The sequence below is a fragment of the Medicago sativa genome, chromosome 3 (genome assembly GCF_051527215.1).
Source record: "Medicago sativa cultivar Bolivia chromosome 3, Bolivia_mono, whole genome shotgun sequence".
Lineage (NCBI taxonomy): Eukaryota > Viridiplantae > Streptophyta > Magnoliopsida > Fabales > Fabaceae > Medicago > Medicago sativa.
The window spans coordinates 90,753,739-90,774,563 of NC_140751.1; the positions used below are offsets into that span (position 1 = coordinate 90,753,739).

At 34.3% G+C, this 20,825-nt stretch overlaps 3 protein-coding genes across 3 annotated transcripts; 2 read left to right on the forward strand and 1 right to left on the reverse strand.

Annotated features, from left to right (window-relative positions):
- Window positions 1–914: 914 nt before the first annotated feature.
- On the forward strand, window positions 915–4,803 carry CRL (crumpled leaf). The gene is made up of 9 exons (XM_085755682.1): window positions 915–1,336; window positions 1,418–1,467; window positions 1,562–1,622; window positions 1,720–1,755; window positions 1,904–1,954; window positions 2,650–2,742; window positions 3,897–4,001; window positions 4,089–4,181; window positions 4,304–4,803. Exons 1-9 carry the CDS (start codon window positions 1,157–1,159, stop codon window positions 4,442–4,444), a joined length of 810 nt encoding a protein of 269 aa, XP_085611808.1. The 5' UTR covers window positions 915–1,156; the 3' UTR covers window positions 4,445–4,803.
- Window positions 4,804–5,018: 215 nt separating this feature from the next.
- On the reverse strand, window positions 5,019–6,553 carry LOC146941839 (Rubredoxin-like superfamily protein). The gene is made up of 4 exons (XM_085755683.1): window positions 6,247–6,553; window positions 6,097–6,155; window positions 5,403–5,520; window positions 5,019–5,302 (listed from the first exon to the last, which is right to left on the reverse strand). Exons 1-4 carry the CDS (start codon window positions 6,465–6,467, stop codon window positions 5,224–5,226), a joined length of 477 nt encoding a protein of 158 aa, XP_085611809.1. The 5' UTR covers window positions 6,468–6,553; the 3' UTR covers window positions 5,019–5,223.
- Window positions 6,554–13,639: 7,086 nt separating this feature from the next.
- Window positions 13,640–16,227, forward strand: LOC146941840 (uncharacterized). Its single transcript, XM_085755684.1, has 5 exons — window positions 13,640–13,861; window positions 14,252–14,510; window positions 15,438–15,474; window positions 15,609–15,825; window positions 15,930–16,227. The coding sequence occupies exons 1-5, from the start codon at window positions 13,676–13,678 to the stop codon at window positions 16,044–16,046; spliced, it is 816 nt and encodes a 271-aa protein (XP_085611810.1). The 5' UTR covers window positions 13,640–13,675; the 3' UTR covers window positions 16,047–16,227.
- Window positions 16,228–20,825: the final 4,598 nt, after the last annotated feature.

Below are 20,825 nucleotides of genomic sequence, written 5' to 3' on the forward strand. Positions count from 1 at the left end.
AGTCACAAGTCAAATATGTATCATTTAGGCATACACACAGAAAATTATTCAAAATTTTAAAAGTTTTAGGATAATTAAAACTGCGTGCATGAAAAAATTATATGGACAAAAACGCCATTTTTATGTAGACGAAAAATAAAAGCCGGTACTTTTATAGGTACGGATAAAAAAATTGTAAAGAAAAGCTTAAGTTAGTTAGTCCCTCAAAAAAAAAGTTTAAGTTAGTTGGATCAGATTCACCAAAGTTTCAGGGCTGAAAATGGATATGAATGGTAACATTTGGCTAATCTGTCTTTCTTGTTCGAGAAAAGCTACACCATTCTATGGGACGAGTTGCATAGCATACAAGAAACGAAAAAGAGAAAGTTACTCTATCAATGATTAGCTAGTTGCTTATTCGTCGGAAGTGTTTATATAGTTTTAACTTTGGACATGTCTCAAGATTCAAAGAGAATAACATTAGTATTTATAGATCACACAAATTAAAACGTCTTTGTATTAATCCACTTGGGTTGGTTGGTCTGATGATGATATTGGTTTGAGACTTGAGAGAGTGCTCCTCTTAAAGGTTTCAAGTTCGATAACTTAAAAAAAAAAAATATCCTCGTATCAACATGAGAGTTGAATGACGCCCCTCCGAAGTATAAGCCAACTCCTAACCAACTTTATTGGTAAAAACACATGTTAAATTTTTTTTTACCAAATTTTTTTTTCTTACTTTTTTTTACCAAATATTTAATCCTATTAATGTTATTATTAATTGCATAGCACAAAAGGTTTAACCTTAATCAATCATTTGGAAGTAATTCACCAAACAAAAAAAACATTTGGAGGTAGGTAGTAAAGAATAATATAAAGAATTGTACAAAAAAAAAAAAAGAATAATATAAAAAAGGGTGAAAGAAAATTGAACCGCTGGATTCTCCCTCATCTCTACTCCACTCTAGACTGGATGAATGAAGAGTGATTCACTCCACAGACCAATACGAAACTAACATACAACAGCCTAGAATTCTCAATAAGAATGTTCTAGAATTGTCGCCGCACTTTCCACTTCTTGTGGTTGTAGCCGCCCTCGCTATTTGGCTCCATTCCATCCATGATTAGTTCTTCTTATTATCACTATTCAAAATAAACAAAAATCATCATCATCATCATGTGTACGGAATCCGAATCCGATTCCAATTCCAATTCCAATGGATGGAATCGTGCTCAAGGATTAGCTCTCAAGGCTCTCTTACTCCTCGGTGGCGCTCTTCTCGTCAAACGTCTTCGTAAGTCTACCACTCGCTGGGACCATACTCGTTTAGTCACTCAATCACTCACCGGCGAAAAGGTCCTTTTCCTCCCACTTTTCTTTTTCTTGTTTCTTTAATTTCTCAATTATTCATTCAATTCTTCATCCATGGATATGCAGTATTCCAAGGACCAAGCTTCTAGAGACCCTGATAACTATTTCAATATTAGGTTTCTTCCTTTCCAACACTCTAATAATTCTACTTTTAATTGTTTTATTAAGTGTTTTGTAAATATAACATTGACATTATATACTTGCTTGTAGAATGCTTACATGTCCAGCTGCTGAGCTAGTTGATGGTTCAAATGTCCTATATTATGAGCAGGTCAGCACTACTGTGCAATTCTGTATTTCTTCTTTCTGATTAATTGTTTTCAATGCCTTTAAAATTAGCTCAATCAAGTTTTTCTTTATGATGCTAGGCTTTTTGGAGGAGTCCACAGAAACCCTTTCGCCAGGTTGGTAGACTATATATATTCTTCTGAAAATTTTTATTTGGATTGAAATATGAACAAGAGCAGTTGATATGATCTACATCAAAATGCACTTTTTTCATTTTGTTAAAAAATAGCTATATCTTAGTTGCCATTGTTCATCTTTTTGCAGAGGCTGTTAATGACGAAACCTTGTCCAAAAGAGTTGAAATGTGATGTTGAGGTATGTATTCGGTCAATTTAAAGATGTCGACATTCTATCTTCCAACTTTAGGTCATTAGCTAACAACCCTTGCCCAGGAAAATAAATCCTCTAATGTTGAAATTTTGGATGATCCTGTCATGCAAACAATTTGTGCAACGTCTCGTTCATTAGAAATTTTCACAAAGTTTAGTAGACCTCCACTCAATTTCTGTCTAGGAAGAGAGAGTGAGAGACAACTTGTAAACGGGATAACAAGGCAATGTGAAATTTTAACACGAGAGGATCCATTCTAGGACTTAATTCTAAGATCTCCCATAGAGGGAGTTTATCATTATTTTTCCGTCGAATGGCATTGAAAAAACAGTGTATGCTATGCCTTCGTTGTGAAGAGGATTTTTTTTTTTTTTTTTTTTTAAACTGCTTAAAAGTTATTCTCATATTTGGTTTTACGTATACATGTCGATGCAGGAATTAGGGGGTCAATTATACTTAAATGTCAGTTTGTTATTTGTGTTTTGGTAGATGAGTACTCACTCTGCTGACATGTAATTCGAACCATGCCCAAGATTTAAATATTATTAATCTAACCATTGCCCTACATTATAGGGATACTTGTTCTTGTATTTCTATAGGGATACTTCTTTTCATGTTACATGTCAAAGTTATATTTGCTTTTCAATAGAGCATGAATCCTAACTTCCTTTTGCTGACAGTTAAGTACATATGCCATCAGAGACATGGAGGAATACAAAAATTTCTGTGATCGGCCAAAGGATCAGCGCCCACAACCAGAAGAAGTCATTGGGGTAAGCATTAAGTCATGTTCATAGTTCATCCTGTGATCTTAGCTCCAGGAATCTTCTTTTTTAGACAGTTGTCATTTTTTTGTTAGGGAGAAGTGGGTTAGAAAAGAAATCAATGTAAATAAAATTCGTTGGATGTCAAAATAATTGTGTCGAGGATGAGCGAAGAAAGTAAAGAAAAACAGGACAGAAAATAATTTTACAATAAAGTAGGGTATAAAGAAGTATGGTGATAAAAAGAGACTCAGACAAATGAAGCAAGGTTTTAGAATGTTTTGAAAATCAGTCTTCAATAGCTGTAGATGGATCAATGGATACCCAAGAAATTGCTAGATCTGCAAACAATTAGAAAACTACAGCTGAACTGCTGCTGAAGCAACGTTTTGGCATTAATATTGAGATTTATACGACAAAGTGCTACAGAGGCCGAGTCCAATGCACCTTGGTATCAATTGTCACTTTTAGGTTATGATTAAGCAAATGAATGAACATTCCAGTTTTTCCTTTCACCCAGAATTTTGTATATGAAGGTGATGATATGGTAATTCCATGACCCACTAAAGTAGGATGTAGAACCCTAGAATTCTATCGACCGGTTTAGGTGGTTTGGGTGATGCAGTTGGTTCTCTCTGAGCAATTCTTCTATCTTTTAGTTGAAATGGATTCTTTCCTTCAACTGGATGAGAGATATGGAGAGAAAAAATATTCAAGAGAGAATGAGTAGAAGAAGAATTGATGAGAGAAAATGGGGAGGGAGATGGAGAGGATGGAAACATCTTTTAGTTTGATTTTCTATCAATCTTGTAAGGAGCCTTGCTCCATTCCATAGTTTGAGATGAACTTTTCAATAGGAGAGAACAAGTCTCTCTTAACCTGCAATGTACCAGAATAGTTTTCTATAAAAAATTCCATGGTCTTCTATATTTTGAGCATATGTCTGTTAGTTTACGTCTTTAATGACTTGGTTTCATCAATGAAATACTTTTTTTTATTTTTTTTTAATTTCTGGATAAAACTTATTCTTTATCTATAGTTTCTTAGGTAAGATAAATTATATCCGTGTGTCTGAATACCTTGACTTATCCAATACTTGAACAAGGTAATACCTCTATTCCTTTTAGTAGTTGATCTTCCTTGACATATACTGTGATTTGCAGGACATTGGAGAACATTTGACAACGATACATCTCAAGCGTTGTTCACGTGGAAAACGCTGCTTATATGAAGGTTCAACCCCACCCGGAGGATTTCCTAATTCATGGGTAATTTTCAGTTCTAACCACTGTCTTATTACCCTCATTTTTGTACCAGTATCAGTGTCTTAATATCCGCACTTCTTCTAAAAACAGAATGGAGCAACCTACTGTACTTCAGAACTTGCGGTTATGAAGAACAATGAGATACACACCTGGGATCGGGGTTATGATGATGATGGAAATCAAGTTAGTTTTCTTCAACTCATTAACTTGATCAATTTGATGATTTATTTAACCTCACCTTCATAAATTTAAAACCTAGACAATAAAGGTGAACTTAAACATGATTTTTTCCTATTCAATTGCAGGTTTGGGGACAAAAAGAAGGTCCTTACGAGTTCAAGCCTGCACCGACCTCCTGTTTTAATGATACATTTTCGCCCTTGAATTTCCCCCCTCCACCACCCATGGATAGAAGAATAGAGGGTTCATTTGTTTTGCAAGAATGAAAGCGTTTGGTATAACCATAATGTGTAATTCAGCCACTTGCTATCTGTCAATATAAGTATTTGTCTTTCTCATACGTTAGTCATTACTATCTTGTCAATATTTTGATTTCAGTCTATATTAAAAGCCATAGCCAATAAAAGAGCTAGTTTCTTTGTTTTTCTCGATCGGGTTTGATTAATATTCCTAGCATATTTAGGAAAAGATAGAGAGCTTAGTTACAGTGAAACCTAAGAAGCTTAGTATTGATAGAGGTGCTAATGAAGATGCATAATTTGCACCTTCACAATTGCGATGTAATTCTGAGATTTGTCTTATGGAGAATGTATTACTATGAATGTCAATTGGAAGAATTTTTTTACCATGATTGCAAGGACGGCGTAACTTGCCCTTGTCTAAACTCTAAACTTTCTATCGGCTGATTTTCCTTTTTTGAGGCAGCCTGATTTTCCTTTTACATAGATGAAAATAAAATGCATTTTACTTCATAAACATGGCAATTCTTCATGGATTGCCCAGATAATTAGAGTACCATACTTTAAGCCTTTTGTTCAGTCATAGGTGGCAACTGGCAAATGAAAAACTTGAACTCACTTTTCTTATATTCATGCTTTATTTTCAGTTTAACTTATGACAACATTCTTGTGCAAGCTATTGGAAATTGAACAGATGGAACTAAAAGGAACTGTGTAAAAGTGTTGACGAACCAAATAAACAAAAGAACATGAATGAATTAAAGGTCTGATTTTCTAATGTAAATCATAATGAATCAACCATTCAGCTAAAATGTGTTGTTGAGATAGAAGTATAATCCTGCAAGAACTACAACTCCCACGGCAACTGCAATAGGAAGTGCTTTCCTGTTGACATTAGCATAATAAATTATGTCAAAAACAAAAATAATGGGTAGGAGTGAACATATTAAGCAAGGCAAAAAGAAAATGACTATGGCTCACTCACCCAATTGCTTCATCTCTTTGGAGTTCAGCTTTTCTTGCCTTTCTAACATCTGTTTCATTTGCTTTTTTGTTGACATCTGTTGCATAGGGCTTAAACCTTCGTTTGGGAGCACCACAAACTGCAAAACGCCATTTTGAGACAATCATAATGCAGTCTCATTGACCCGTATTTCTTTTGCTTCTTAAAAAATGTCCTATTTTTCCTTTCTTATCAGTATAATATTAGAATTTAGACCTTAATAAACTTGGTTGAAAAACAAATGAGACCAGTCTTTGTGAGTGGCAGTGAAGCTCTGCTTTAAGTTCTAAATTTGGTGGCACTATGATTTTTTTGAAACTCTAAAATGTGTTGCCTATATGGCGGTAATCCACCGTGATTCTGTCAAATTCACCGTCAAATTCACTGAACCTAACATGCACTTAGAATCCATACATCCTATATATAGATAATAGATATGCCTGATTTTCTTTCTCTGTACTTATAAGAGAAATTTAATAGTATACCTTATGTCAATAGAAATTGTTATGATCATGATAAAATTGTTTATTTTTTGTTAGACAACTAAACCAACAAGAATTTGATAAATATTCATATGGCATGGAAAGCGTAAAAGCAAATATTATAGTTTTGAAATGAAGTTCCTCCATCTATGAGTAATAGTGGACACTATATGAGTAAAAAGTAATGAAATTACCAGGGCAGAAGTATTTATCAGGCAATTTATCAAAGGGGGTCCTCTCATTGTAAATATACCTGCAACATTATTATCAACAAAACCAAATAATGAGATATATATTTCATTCAGATATACTAAAAAGAGAATGATCAAAGAAAGGAAAATAACCCGCAGTCACGACAGATATAAGCTTGTTTGGAAGCTACACGCATGGTAAACCTGGGAGGTCCATAAGCAACTTGTAGTTGATTAGGATGAAGTAAAAGGTTAAGGGAACGAGAGAAGAAAGATGTCTTGAGAGTAGATGGATTGGAGAGAGGTCGGAGGGTAGGAGTGGCAGTAGGTGATAATCTTGTAGTGTGAAGGGAGGCCTGCACTTGCAAGGCCATTTTGATTTCTCTTTGATCTTCGAAGATTCTTCCTCCGGCTATGAATTGAGGAAATGAATGGAGATAAGAGAATAGTTGTGTGTTGTGGAAAATTCTGGTGATTGAGTCTGTAAGGGTGTAATTGGTTTGAATCCTACGTGGAAAGCGTGGCATCCATACTCCCCACACAACTTTTTCCCACTTTTTTTTTTTTTTTTTTTTTTTTAATAAATGAAATGTTTAGATTTTTTTTTAGGGGAAATGAAATGTTTAGATATATAGACCGTTCTAAGGCCCGGCGAGACCCCGGGCACTCGCTCGAGCTCCGGTCCAAAATTTTTGCAATTTATTATGTAAAATCCTATGAATTTCTTATATAAACTCCTATAAATTGGACAATTTCTTTAGATTTTTTTATTATTTATTTGCAATTTCTTATATAAACCCCTATAAATTCGTTGCAATTTTTTTTTTTGTCCAAGTTTTATAATAATCCTGCCTCCGCCACTATATATTACACATTAATTTTCAGGTCGACAATGTAAATTAACACAACATTTTTTAGACTATTAGTAAATTTCTTACTAAGCTAAGGGTATGAGTAATTTCTTGAAGGCTACTTTTTTTTTTTTTTTACAAAACAAAGGATATTCATTCATTCATATTGATAGAATACATCAGAGACAATAACATGATCAATATCGCTAAAAACGTAAAAGGTGAATCTGCGAACAAACTCACAACACCCAAGTTAATAGCACTCAACGGCAAAATGCCTACAAATAATATGATAAAATCTAAATCACGAGAATACCCATGGTTCTGGATCTGCAACGTTGACGCCCAAATCATTGATTGAATTTGTGATTGTCTGAAGCTGAGCTTTCAATACGAACCAAACGAACACTGCACAACAAAAGATGCGAAATCAAACAACGCCGCACAAGACGACGAACAACACAACGTCGCACTAAGACGACGAAATCACGAAAAAAACACAAAAGAAAAACTTGATGTATGTGGAAATCACTTATTTAGATTAAAAGAAAGGAGAAAAAAAGATGCAGAGGGGTGATTCTAGGTCAAAAATTGACCTAAAATCACCCCTCCTCGATGTGTGAAAGAGGAGGAAAACTTAGAGAGAAGGCAGAGTATCTCTCACTAAAAAATTAGGGCCGGCTAACAATGGCTACTTTTTTTTCTTTCAAACTCTATGTTTTCACCTATGTCATCTCAATTTTATTTTGTTGTTTTTTTCCCTACTTTTTTCCTTTATTTATTTTTCATATTTTTTTGTTACTTTATTTTTTGATTAAATATGTTTTTCGTCATGACAAAATTATCAACTATTGTTTTTTCGTTCTCATAAAAATGAGGCACTTTGTCTCTGTAAAAATTTTTAACATGCAATGTTTATTTATGTTAAAACTAAATTTGTATAATTATCTAGAAACATTTAAATTTTTGAATGATTTTTCGTAAAAATGTTTAAAACATTACTAAAAGTTTTTTTTACAAATTAATTGAATATTTTAACTTGAGATAAATTAAATATGAATTTTTTTTTATCACAAATGTTCAAAATAAAAGCAATAAAAATATGGCCTAAAGTTCAAATTTTAAACTCATATTTTGGCATAGAAACTTGTTATAGTATTCTAAACACATGTGAGAAAGTCATTTAAAAATACATGTTAACTTAACAAGGACAACAAATATATTTATCGATTTTTTTTTGGGATAGACAAGTCAATTGGTGGATATTTGTAATAAAAAAGAGAGTAAATTAGTTGATTATGTTAAGTTCACTAAGTTTGAACTTAAAATAAATGACCATTTTTGTAAGGGTTAAAAAATATCATGGACAACTATTAATCACCCCCACTCATTAGAGGGATATAAAATGAATATTGCAAAAAAATTATGTGAAATGCATTTTATTTAGACCATGTCAATCCCAAACCTTTGTTAAAATTAAATACTATTTCATTTTAAACAATAGAAACAATGTTTTTTCTGCTGACAGAACCAAACAATAAAGCTTAGTCATTCTATTTCATCTCCTTATGTTGTAAGAATATTCATGCTTAGAAAACTTGTATAGTTTCAAGTGAAAATCTCACCTAAAAGTATTCTTATTTATTATTGGAAAGCATTCATTTTCTTATCTATGGTATATCAATAAGCGTAATTAATTTCTCACAACACAAGGACTTGAAGAATTTCACACAAAAATAAAAGTGATTCTAGAACCAAACATGACAATGTGACGTTACTGTACAATTGTTTCTTTGAACAAAACCACCTGATTTTGGTATATGATTATGTTGATAATAATAGTCTTGCATAGACACTCCTTAATAAGCGATTTGTTATGAATTATAGTAATTTTATATAATTTTTAAGTTCAATTCATTGGAGCATCAAGTTTAGTTGGTATCAGAGGCGCTTCGTTTGCATGGGCATTGCTCGAGCAACTGGCTTTTTCCTCCACTTGAAGCAGACTCTGGGTGCGTTTGTTTCAGCTTTATAAAAAATACTCCCTCCGTTTTAAAATGAGTGTCGCTTTAGCCAATTGCACACAGATTAAGGAATGGAATAAAGTAGTCAAATGTCATAGCAATTTTTCCAAATTATTTTAATCAACTATTGGTTTGTTTTTCATTAAAGAAAAAATAATACTTTGGAAGTAGTGTAACATAGTATTAATTGAAGGGTACAATTGAAAAGAAAAAGTTATTATTGCATTGAAAACCGAAAGTGACATTCATTTTGAAACAAATTTTTTTGGTTAAAGCGACACTCATTTTGAAACGGAGGGAGTAGATTTTGTGTCAAAAGAATCTTGAGATTTTTTTCTAGAGATTTTTTAAAAAATCTGAATCTATTTGTGTTTGCTTACTATCCATAAAAATCTATTTTTTTTAAAAAAATGAGTTCTAACATGCACATGTGTTTTCTCCTTGTTGTTGAAAAAAATAGATTTTGAGAAAAGTTAATCCTAATAGCTTTTCATTTTAGGGTCAAAATAGATTTTTTTGATAAAATGATTTTTCTAAAAATCCTAAACAAACACTTAAAAATGAAAAAAGTGATTTTTTTAAGGGAAAAAATAGATTTTTTTTGAAAAAAATCTGAAACAAACGGGCCCTCAACTCGTTGAGCGAGCATCACTTCGCCAAGCAAGTAGTATTTGTATAAATAGAGAGAGAAAGAGAGTAAGAAGTTAATTTTCACCATTGGATGTCATTAGAGTTTGGATTCAAGCTTATTGATGTCCATCCTTCATCATTCTTCTCTTCTTGCTGGTTACCTCACTTGTGGGTAACTAATTTATCTGTGTTTGGGATTAGATGTAGGTGCTAGAAATTCAATGTATTACTCTTGATCTGGCTGATTGTATATAATCGATTATTCAATTTAACTTTTAATTTAATTTTATATTTAATATTTTTTCCAACGTGCAATCCGAAAATGATTATATGACTTGTCAAGTGCGAGAAGGGTCTAATTTAAGCCATGTATGGATGCTAATGCATAGACATATGGTTAAATGTATATTCATATTCAATTATCGAGTTATATGTCATTAAATCAACCGGCTATTTTGCTTAGTATTAGAAGTTGACTGATACAATGGATTTCACATCGTTACGCAAACATGTCAACATAAGATGAAAGATATGCTGAGTTATATCTGAATCATGGAAAATATGCAATTGATCAAGATAAATCATTGAATGAATGGTTACTTAAGTCTAATCTCAACACTTTTTTTTTTGTTATATTTGCAATCCATTTAACTAATTTGTTTAATAAACAACAACTTTTTCAACCTTAATTTAGAATTTGTAAGATTAGAATGATCTAAACTAATTTGTGGTCTCTATAGTTCGATACAATATTTTTTTCATATAAACCAGCAGAAAAATGCTTACGGCCGTGCAAAAGGATATTGAATCGAACTGTAGACCAACTATTTTTTTTTAATTTTAAACAATGCTTACATCAACTATTTTTTTTATTCACTACATACTAACTAATTTTTTTTTGAGGGATACATACTAACTAAATAATATTATAAAAATACATATGTCATATAAGTTTACCTAAGACAACTGGTGGGTGGAATGTAATTGATTTGAAAGTTTGGAATCAAGCTGCAATTTGTAAACTTCTTTGGAACTTGGCCAATAAGAAGGATGTTTTATGGGTGAAATGAGTTCATGAATATTATACTAAGGGAAGGAATGTGCTACTCATGGATGTGCCTGCACAAGCTTCATGGGTAGTAAAAAATGTCTTTGGTGCAGCAAAGACCCTTTCAAGTGTTAATGACAATGTGTATCAACAAACTAATTTTTTAATTAAGAGAATGTATAATGCCTTAAGAGAGTTTGCAAAGGTTGGTTAGAGGAAAATGATATGTAATAATCCAGCCCCTCCAAAATGTTTGTTTGTTACTTGGTTAATTATTCATGCTAGACTGCCAACTTGTGATAGGATGCTTAAAATAGGTATTCAACGTGATCAGGTGTGCATTCTATGTACAAAGGAGAATGAAAGTCATTCTCATTTATTTTTTACTTGTGAATTTGTTGATGCCGTGTGGATGGGTGTTATGAGATGGATGAATATGAGCATCAATACTAGCAACTGACAATCTATTTTGCAATATGTCTAGTCTCATTGCAACAGAAACAATGGTATGCATCAAGCTCATATAATGGTGTTGAGTGTGACCCTGTATATGATCTGGTAGGAGAAGAATGATAAAAGATTTCGGAATTGCTACCTGTATGTTCAACAACTCCTTAACCAAATCAAAAATGATTGTTTACATCAGAGGATTGCAATTTAAGAAGGTGCAACCTCTGATGATTCGTTTGTGAGGCTAGTGGCTTTCTTGTTTGTTTGAGCTTGACTCTTGTTTCTATGTTTAGGTGATTCCTAATTCCATGTAGTTTGTAATAACTGTTTTAGTTAATAAAAGTTATCTCTGTTTGAAAAAAAAAAACATATGTCATAATATTAGTACTCTATAATTGATGAATTAATTTAGGAAAATGCTAACAAGTGTCTTTAGAGCATTGTTTAAGCATCAAAAAGTAGTAACTTTTGAATTGACAATTGTGTAGTTATGAATTTTAGATGTGTTTGACTTGTATTTTTAAGACAAAATTTCTTTTTATAGGTTCCTTAAACAATACTCCTGGGACACTTGTTAGCAAGAGTCATTAATTTGATGCCAAAATTTTAAAAGAAAAGCAAAACTTAATATCTTTTTTTTGACAAATGAGTGAATTTCATTCAAAATAAAATACATAAGGTCTACATTTGTAGTTTGTACAAAAATGTACAACGCAAAGAGAAATTTCCTCAAGCCAAGTACAATTTGGGTTCCCTAATTACTTAGGAAACAATTAGCTGCTTTATTTCCTTCTATAAATTTACTTTGAAACTGGGGCTTCAATCTTCATCTCCATACACTGTCTGACCAAATAACTCATTCAGCGATACAATTTTTTTTTATACAAAATATCTTATCTTAGCATGATTTTTTTTTTTTTTGAGGGAAGCATGATTTATTTTTAGAATGTCCTAGACCAAGACTACTTTTTTGGAGGGAAGCGTTGTCCACGTTCCCTAATAAATTTTCTCTATGTCAATTCATTGTCTTTTTATTTGATTAAGGATGATGAACATGATCGATCTGTCCATTGGTGGCCATACGTGGTCTAAATAATGTGGCTTCATTTCCTACCATACAGGGCAAAAGATAAATACTATACAATCAACGGACCATAAATTTCCTTTTTTAGAGGGTCATTTTAACACACGAACATTGCTACTTTTCCATATGAAAATGACCCCAGAGCCTTGAATGAATGTACAGTAGGCTGGCGCTAATTAAGGCCAAAGACACTGTTGAAATTAACTTCGGTTACTCTAACATAGTTACCTAACTAATCAAGTAATATAATGAATAATCCTATGCTATATTATATATCCTATATAATCCGAAAAATGCATACGTAAAACGTAATGATCCAAAATCCATTATTTTGAGTGATGATTTTCATTTCTCAAAAGAAATGGAGTGCCGTCCAAGCAAGAACAACTTGGGCCTCTTCTTGTTTATCTACTCTTAAAGTCGAAACCACATGTTTTCTGGGTGAGAAAATTAAGCATACAAAATGTCTTTTTTGATTTGTGAGACAATTGTTAATTGTCTTCATGAGTCCCTTGATCATGTGTATGAATTGGTCTTGGTTGCTATCTACTTGCAAGTTTTTTTCTTGGTTCTTTTATAAATTATGGTGTTAGTTTTGTTACACGATTAACAAATGATATAACACACTCTTTAGCATAGACGACAACATTTACAGCTATTTCAATTATTTTCATCATCCGTCACTAATATTTCCCGGTTGATTATGAATGAAATGCATGAAATTTTATGCTTAAAGGGTCTTGTTATCTTGTGTCCTTAGGGCACAAGTTAAGGAATCCAAAATTAAAAAATTTTCATAGAAAAGAACAAAGGTTTGACTTTGAAAAGTTGAATAAAGTTGATAACACAACTTTTAAGAGAATTATTTCTATTTTAAATTCCCTAACATATGCTCTTGCTACACGACACGAGTCTAGGGTGAAGTTGAGGCAGACACGGTCAAGTAAAGTCGACTTCACAGGTGATTCAACATACCAACCATATCTATGGATGGAAATCAAAAAAGAGAACAGGGCCTTCTTCCCGGCGTAAGGCAACCTCCAGCCTTGCCCAACTCATTATCATTTGCAGTTTAGCTCACCTTCTTCCGATTGATCTTCTTCAATTCCCCTGCCAGCTCCCCCAGCTGCCTTGGTGAATGCCAGCTGGGTCTGTCGTTTACCGACTTCGTCGGGTGGTGTACTCTAGTTTATTCGAAGTGTCATATAAAAATACTAACCTAACTGTGACTTCATATTTTGGCAAGCAAGTGGCAACAATGAAAATTAATGCTTGGACCTAACCCAATTGGGTAGTTGAGAGGACATAATTACTCACGTCAAATACTAACCACCAAAGCACTCAAAACCGGACTCGATATTTATTTGTAGCTCAAGAAATAAATAAATAAATAAATAAATAATTAAAACCATATGCATGATATTATTATATTTATGTGACATGTCCCCCCTAAAGAATTGAGAGACAATTGATTATTCATTTTTTCAACAAGATCATGGAAACCGTGAGCCCTGAGCCTGGGAATTCAGCATTGGATTCAAAACATGAATTGGCTAAGGAAGAAACCAATGGGAAAATTCTTGTTCAAGATGATGGAGCTTTGAAGGATAGCACAGAAGCAGAACTCACCAAAATCAGCCTCATGAGAACTCTTGTTGAAAGCCGCGACCCTTCTTCTAAGGTAACAAACAAAGTTAACAAACATCATCATGACATGACATCATCGTATGTAGTTTTGATAAAACAGTGATAACGGTTAAACTTTGCCACTTTTTTTGCAACTACAACTTGTGTCATATCCTAGCACTTTGTTCAAGATTAGTTTATTTTGGTGTCAATTACTATGTTGTACCGATTTGGATCTGTTTTTCACTCTGAAACAAGTTCAATGTCCCAAAGTTTGACTTTTTAGAAAAATTATTTTGTTTTTTTTTTTCGAACTAAATTTTTTGGATTATGATAAAAATACAAAATTTATGATGGCCATGATGTTTGTTTTGTTTTATTACAGTACTGATTAGGCTTAGGTAGCAAATAGTTAGATTGGAATTGAATTGAACTTGATGGGCAGGAGGTAGATGATTTAATGATTAGAAGATTCTTGAGAGCTCGTGATTTAGATGTAGATAAGGCTTCAGCTATGTTCCTAAAGTACATGAAATGGAGAAAATCATTTGTTCCAAGTGGTTCTGTATCCCCTTCAGAGATACCTGATGATCTTGCACAAGAAAAGATGTATGTTCAAGGAGTGGATAAGAAGGGTCGACCTATAACTGTTGCTTTTGCTGCTAAACATTTTCAAAACAAAAATGGTTTGGATGCATTCAAACGTATGTTTTTTTCCCACTTGAGATGCTATTAGTTGTACAATGCTTGAAATCCTCTTATGGTTAACAAACTAATATGTGAAGTTATGTTTGGATTGACTTATTTAACTTTATCTATGTAGTTGTGTGAGATCGTTTAGGAGAGTTTATAAAAAACAACTTATGACATGTTTATAAGTTATTTTGAGTTTATTTCCATAAATTCTCCAAAATAGGGTCTGTTTGGACAGGGCCGGCCCAAGGGCCAAGCCACCCAAGCAAGGTTTAAACTTCGGGATTTAGGGTTAAAAAAAAAGCCTCAAAATAAGTCAATTTAGTTATAAATATATCATCTGACATACTAATAATCAATATTTATCTAGCTTAGTTGGTCATTTTAAGACATCATATATATCCTTTTGGTCTTAAGTTGGTCTTAAGTTCAAATCTTGGATTCAACAAAACTTGATTTACTCTGCTTTTAATAAACATTGTGTTATTTTTTTAATTCTAAAAGGCTTCTTTATAAAATTTGCTTTAGGCATCTTGACGTGTTGGGCCGACCCTGTGTTTGGATTGACTTATTTGAACTTATCTACTAACATAAACTCATGTGAGACTATTTGGGAGAGTTTAAGGAAACTGATTATGACATATCCATAAGTTGTTTTCAGCTTATTTTCATAAGTTGCTCAAGATAGTTTATATAAAAGTTTATAACCTGTGTAAAAAAAGATAAATTTGATTTTATCTTGTTATAAAAATGACTTATACATAAGCATAATATGATAATTGCTTATAGCTATAAGTGTTTAATTAATTTGTTTATCCCAACAGGTAGTTTATGAAAACAGTTTGACTCAGCGTTACCTTTTGTTAATTTAGACATAAGCACTTATATGTTGTTTATCCAAACAATGGCTCAATGATAAATATTTTTTGTGTATGCAGGGTATGTAGTTTTTGCTCTTGAGAAACTATGCTCAAAGTAAGTGTCTTTCCTCTCATTAATTAATTCATGCATACAAAAAAGAAAATGTGATGCTTATACAGTTTATATTTGGAACTGTGAATCCAGTAAGAAGAATTGTAAAGTTTGTAGCTTACCCAATAATGTGACAGGATGCCACCAGGGGAAGAAAAGTTTGTATCTATTGCAGACATTAAGGGCTGGGGATATGCAAACAGCGACATTCGCGGTTACCTCGGTGCTCTAACCATTCTACAAGATTACTATCCAGAGAGATTGGGAAAGTTGTTCATAGTCCATGCACCTTACATGTTTATGAAAGTATGGAAAATTATTTACCCTTTCATTGATGACAATACCAAGAAGAAGGTAACACTTTTAAAATTGTTACTTGATGTATAAAAATTACTACTACATGTCTTTGAAAATTGAGATGTTCTAGGAGCATAATGCATGTGTTGAATATGTTGCAGATAGTATTTGTTGAGAACAAGAAGCTGAAAGCAACATTGCTTGAAGAGATTGATGAGAGTCAGCTCCCAGAGATATATGGAGGCAAACTTCCATTAGTTCCAATACAAGATTCTTGATTAATTTATTACAAGCAAATAAATAAGGAGAAGTTATAATGTACTGTACTATTTGTTATGTAAGTTATATATTTTTTCATTATGATTTCAACTGTTGTGTAAGCATGTTAAATTAGTACATATTGTAGTTCTATACTAGGTAAGATTATAATAGCTAATTGGATCGACCTTGATTGAGCAATTCATGCGTGTATAATGCTTCCACTTTAGCCTTGTTCTTTGTCTGCTATAAATTGCAGATTGTAATCATCTATTAATATTTCTTTTCAAAATTAAAGCATAGCGCATTGATGAAGAACTATTTCACTGTTACTCGCTGGTTTCATTGTTCAACTTCAACCTATAAAAAAGTTTTTATTTTGTTCTTTTGATTAATTTGTAGCAAAGCTTGCGTTTATAACCAAACTTGATTTTACTTTATGACAACCAAAATTATTTTAGGGGCACCCAGGGCAATATTTTTTTTTAGGGGCACCAATTTTTTAGGATGAACGGAAGGGGATAGCAATCCAGGGCATCATTTTCTAGTGGCATCAAGTTTATTATTTTTACTTGGTAGTCAGTACTATATAGATAGATTTCTTTTTAACTCACTTTGATTAATTCTAGCAAAAATACATTTTTAGAGAATCTTGATTATCAATAAATCTTTTGCAATAAAAAATGCCAAAAGAAATGCTTTCAAATAATTAAAGGGTACAAATTTATTAATTGTCCATAGCATGCATCAAAAATTTAGGAAGGACCTGGAAAAGCTTTGTAAAAATCATGTATGGGGTGCTCTCCTCTGTTGCTCCCCAAACATGTAACGAGTGCTGAAAGTGTATCGCTCCCCTAAAAAAATATAAATAAAAATTAACGTATTCTCCGTTTACTTTTTTTTTTGTGGTATCTAAGGTTTGAACCCCAGACCTTACATATATTATGCATTGTCCTTACCAACTGAGATGTCAAATACGATTCTCCTTTTAAATTAAGTCACGTTATGGTTTATGTCATAGCCAAGATAAAAGATACAAGCAATTATATCTTATCTTAATCTACTATTTTTTTTAGAGGGATTAATCTACTATTTTTATATCTTATAAATTAAGTCAGTCATATTATTTTAGTGTAAATAAATATTATCCTAGAGTGAAGGTTGAATTAGAAACTTACGAAGATATGATAAGAATTTCTCTCCACCCTTGAAAACTAGATTTAAAATACAATAAACATCAAAATAGGTTGCGTCGGGGATTTGGTATTCACCGTGTAGGTGGTTAGGTTGAGAGTAGTTTTGCTGGAGAATCTGGTGAGATTGCTCTAGGTCTTTGTGTGTTTAGGAAGTCTTAGTTGGGCTCGGCTAGGTTTTATTTTAGTCTGGCATGCAACTGTGTGGTCTATCTAAAAGCTCATAATGACCTCAATATTTTATGTGGTAATTTTAAGATTGATCAATTGGTTTACAAGATTCAATTTCATCATTAGACACCACTTTGTTTTTTTTTTTTTTAAGTAGAAGGTGGAGCCAATTCTTTATTGGAGTTACTCCCTCCGTTTCAAAATATAAACAAAATTCACTTTTTAGGTTCATTCATTTAATGATGTATGTGGTTCATAATATGAACCACATACATCATTAAATAAATGAACCTAAAAAATGAATTTTACTTATATTTTGAAACGGAGGGAGTAGTAGTGTTCGGTGTGGGGGCAGAGATGGATCTAATATGTGCTTTTGAAATTTGAGTGGTGCCTAGATTTCATATGTCTCTATTTGGTGATGTTCTTCTCGCTCTAGCTGTCTCCTTGGTAGTGGTAGTGCGTGTGTCTTTTTTATGTTGCCGAGGGAGACCTTGTCTGGGCTCTTCGATTTCTTTTTTTGGTTTCGCTTTGTTCTTTGGAGTGTAGGCTTTTCCCGTTTGAGTCCTACTCTTTACCCAAACAATATTGCTCAGTCCCAAAGTAAATTACCTCTATGACCCTACGCAACTTAACTTGCGCACGTACAAACCATACGTAACTTAAGTCACGCTACGTTACTTAAGTTACGCTAGTACAAAGTTTCACGTGACTTAAGTCACGTAGCGTGTCTTTAGTCACGCTAGTGCAACATGTCTTGCATCTGTTGCATGACTTAACTCACGTTGTTGTTGGTGTGCTGCTAATCACGCAACTTAACTCACGCAAGCCAAATCCAATTGACGCAACTTAACTCACGCTAGTATTAACACTAGCGTGACTTAACTCACGCTGGCAGCAGAACAGAGACAGTGGCACCAGAACAGAATGACAGTGGCAGTAGCTACTGTTTTGTTCCTTCATTCCCTGTTTACAGTACATGCATTGATTCAACCAAAACTCTTAATTTAGAGAACAAGCATTCATTCAATAATAATTTAGAAATGCAATTTAAACGATAATTAACGCAAATGTCATAAAGAGGCGCAATCACGCAAATGTAAATATCATACAACCAGCTGCTAGACCTAAATGTAAAAACCAAAAAGTCGAGAAAATACTACAAATATATCCAAAAAAAGTCATAAAATGTAGTCCTAACATAAGACACTACTGGTCCTCCTGTGGACTCCTAGACTTCCTCCTCGGAACCAGCTGCTGCTCAAACACACTATAGTCAGTACGGAGGCCCTCCAAAATGCCAAAGAAGAGTGGATTAGAAACCACCTCTGGAATCCCCATCGCATGCTCCACTCTCTATCTCTCATGCTACCGATGACCTGCAATGGATCGGGAGGATGTCTGGCCCACTCCTGGTCAACAAGAATATCCTGGTATACAGGTCTCGGCAAGACAATATCAGGCTCTGGAGCAGGGTTGACGATGAGAGGATGGGACACACGGTAGAACCACCTCACGTACCTCTCTGTATGCTTCCAAGGCTCGTCGTCTAGGACCTGGCGACCCCCTCCGCTGGTGGGGAACGACATGAAGAGCAAACTCCAAGAAGACAGCAGCCACTTCTGCTGCGGCAAGAGGCATAACATCAGTAGGAGGTCTGGGAACCCTCTGAACATGTCCGTACTGCCTCAGCACCCGCTCCGGCAAGTGACGCACCATCCTCTGACTGCCTGCCATGATCCATCCAGAGTACCAGCACACGTCATGAAAAGGCGTCACGTCTCGTCGGTGCTCGTACGACCTCCAGGTGACATGACAATGCTCCATCGAGTCCAACAAGCCTCTGAAGTGGTCAGCATGAGCAAACCCCCTTTGAGGTTTCCATCTACCCACATACGGGTCCTCCCGGTCGTAATCTAAATATTTGGACCTCGGAACCACATGTCTGAAGTGAGCTATAACCCATCCCTGCAAACACAAACAGACAAAATATATACATGTCATACAAGCACCTATACATTTATGTTTAACTTAAAAAAAGAGGGAAAAATATATTACCACAAACAAGCTCATGTAACCACCAACTGAGCCAACATTTGGGTCTGAGGTAAGATTCAGCTGCTCATACAAGAAAGCAAGTCCCATCGCGCCCCATGACCACGTGCCTATGTTAGCCAAATCCCGAATGGCAAGCATCCACAACAGACTAATGGTTTTGTTGTTCTTGCAGGCAAAAAGGGTGTAGCCAAGCAAGAGCAACAAAAACGCCTTCACACAGGCGGGCCTAATACGACTCAGCTCCTGCTCCTCCTCCTCTGATAAATCCTCCCCCAGCAACTGGTTGCACCTATTCAACAGGTAATCATATTGGTCTTTCAGGGCCGTGTAAGAGACAGATGCACCAAAATTAGTCACATACCCAACCGCAGCCTCCACCGAAAACAACAGGTGGGTCACCAGCATATCCATAGCTGCGTCATGATCTAAATCCTCCTCATGAATGAGCCGTCCAGTTACAGGGATGCCTAGGAGACAAGTGACATCATCCAGTGTGATGGTCATCTCCCCAAAAGGCAGATGGAAGCTGCTGGTCTCCTGATGCCATCTCTTAGCCATGGGACACACTAAACCGTGGGAGATGTTGTCGTACCCAGTCAGAAGGAGGGGCCTTAGACCCGATCTATCAACCGGTTCCCAGAACCAAGGGTTAGCATCTGCCGGCATTGGAAGGGACAGGGAAGAAAGCTTCGGTTTCCTCCCGTGAGAGATGCCTTTCATCTTACGATCCGCTTGCAACTGAAATACAACAAAAATATAATTAAATATGTAAAATAAACATGAAATAATAAACTATATATATACGTAAAATATTATACGTAGAATATTATACGTAGAATATCATTAAACATGAAATAAACTTCATAAATAAAAATACGTAGAATATATTATACGTAGAATATTATACGTAGAATAAATTATATATATTATATATAAATGAAACATGAAATAATAAACTAAAAATATTCTACATTATACGTAAAATAAACTTCACATAATAGTAAAATATCATTAAATTAAATAAAGCAAATTATACTTACTCTTTTATCGTTCCAAAGCTTGCATGCCACGTGTCTACCGAAGTCTGGTAAAAGTGACAACTCGTAAGGCCCCCCTGGAAAGCCCTCATCCTCCATAACTGGCTCTGCATGCTGCTGCTCAGGATCCTGCTTAGGATGATGCTGCTGAGGAGGCTGCTCAGGATGCTGCTGCTGAGGAGGGTCGACAAACTGATGCTCAGGCTGATACCCCTCCTGAAACTGATGCTGATACTCATACCCCTCCTGATAGTGATAACCCGGCTGAAATCCAGCCTGCTCCTGATAATGCTGATCCTGATAAGTCAGCTCCTCAAACTGATGTTGATACTGTGGGGGG

Coding starts and splice junctions, on each gene's coding strand:
- LOC146941840 (XM_085755684.1), top strand. CDS start 13,676: ATGGAAACCGTGAGCCCTGAGCCTGGGAATTCAGCATTGGATTCAAAA. Junction 14,511..15,437: donor TGGTTTGGATGCATTCAAAC/GTATGTTTTTTT, acceptor TTGTGTATGCAG/GGTATGTAGTTTTTGCTCTT. Junction 15,475..15,608: donor CTTGAGAAACTATGCTCAAA/GTAAGTGTCTTT, acceptor ATAATGTGACAG/GATGCCACCAGGGGAAGAAA.
- CRL (XM_085755682.1), top strand. CDS start 1,157: ATGTGTACGGAATCCGAATCCGATTCCAATTCCAATTCCAATGGATGG. Junction 1,756..1,903: donor CACAGAAACCCTTTCGCCAG/GTTGGTAGACTA, acceptor ATCTTTTTGCAG/AGGCTGTTAATGACGAAACC. Junction 4,002..4,088: donor GAGGATTTCCTAATTCATGG/GTAATTTTCAGT, acceptor TTCTAAAAACAG/AATGGAGCAACCTACTGTAC.
- LOC146941839 (XM_085755683.1), bottom strand. CDS start 6,467: ATGGCCTTGCAAGTGCAGGCCTCCCTTCACACTACAAGATTATCACCT. Junction 6,156..6,246: donor TATATCTGTCGTGACTGCGG/GTTATTTTCCTT, acceptor ATAATGTTGCAG/GTATATTTACAATGAGAGGA. Junction 5,521..6,096: donor TGATAAATACTTCTGCCCTG/GTAATTTCATTA, acceptor GGCGTTTTGCAG/TTTGTGGTGCTCCCAAACGA.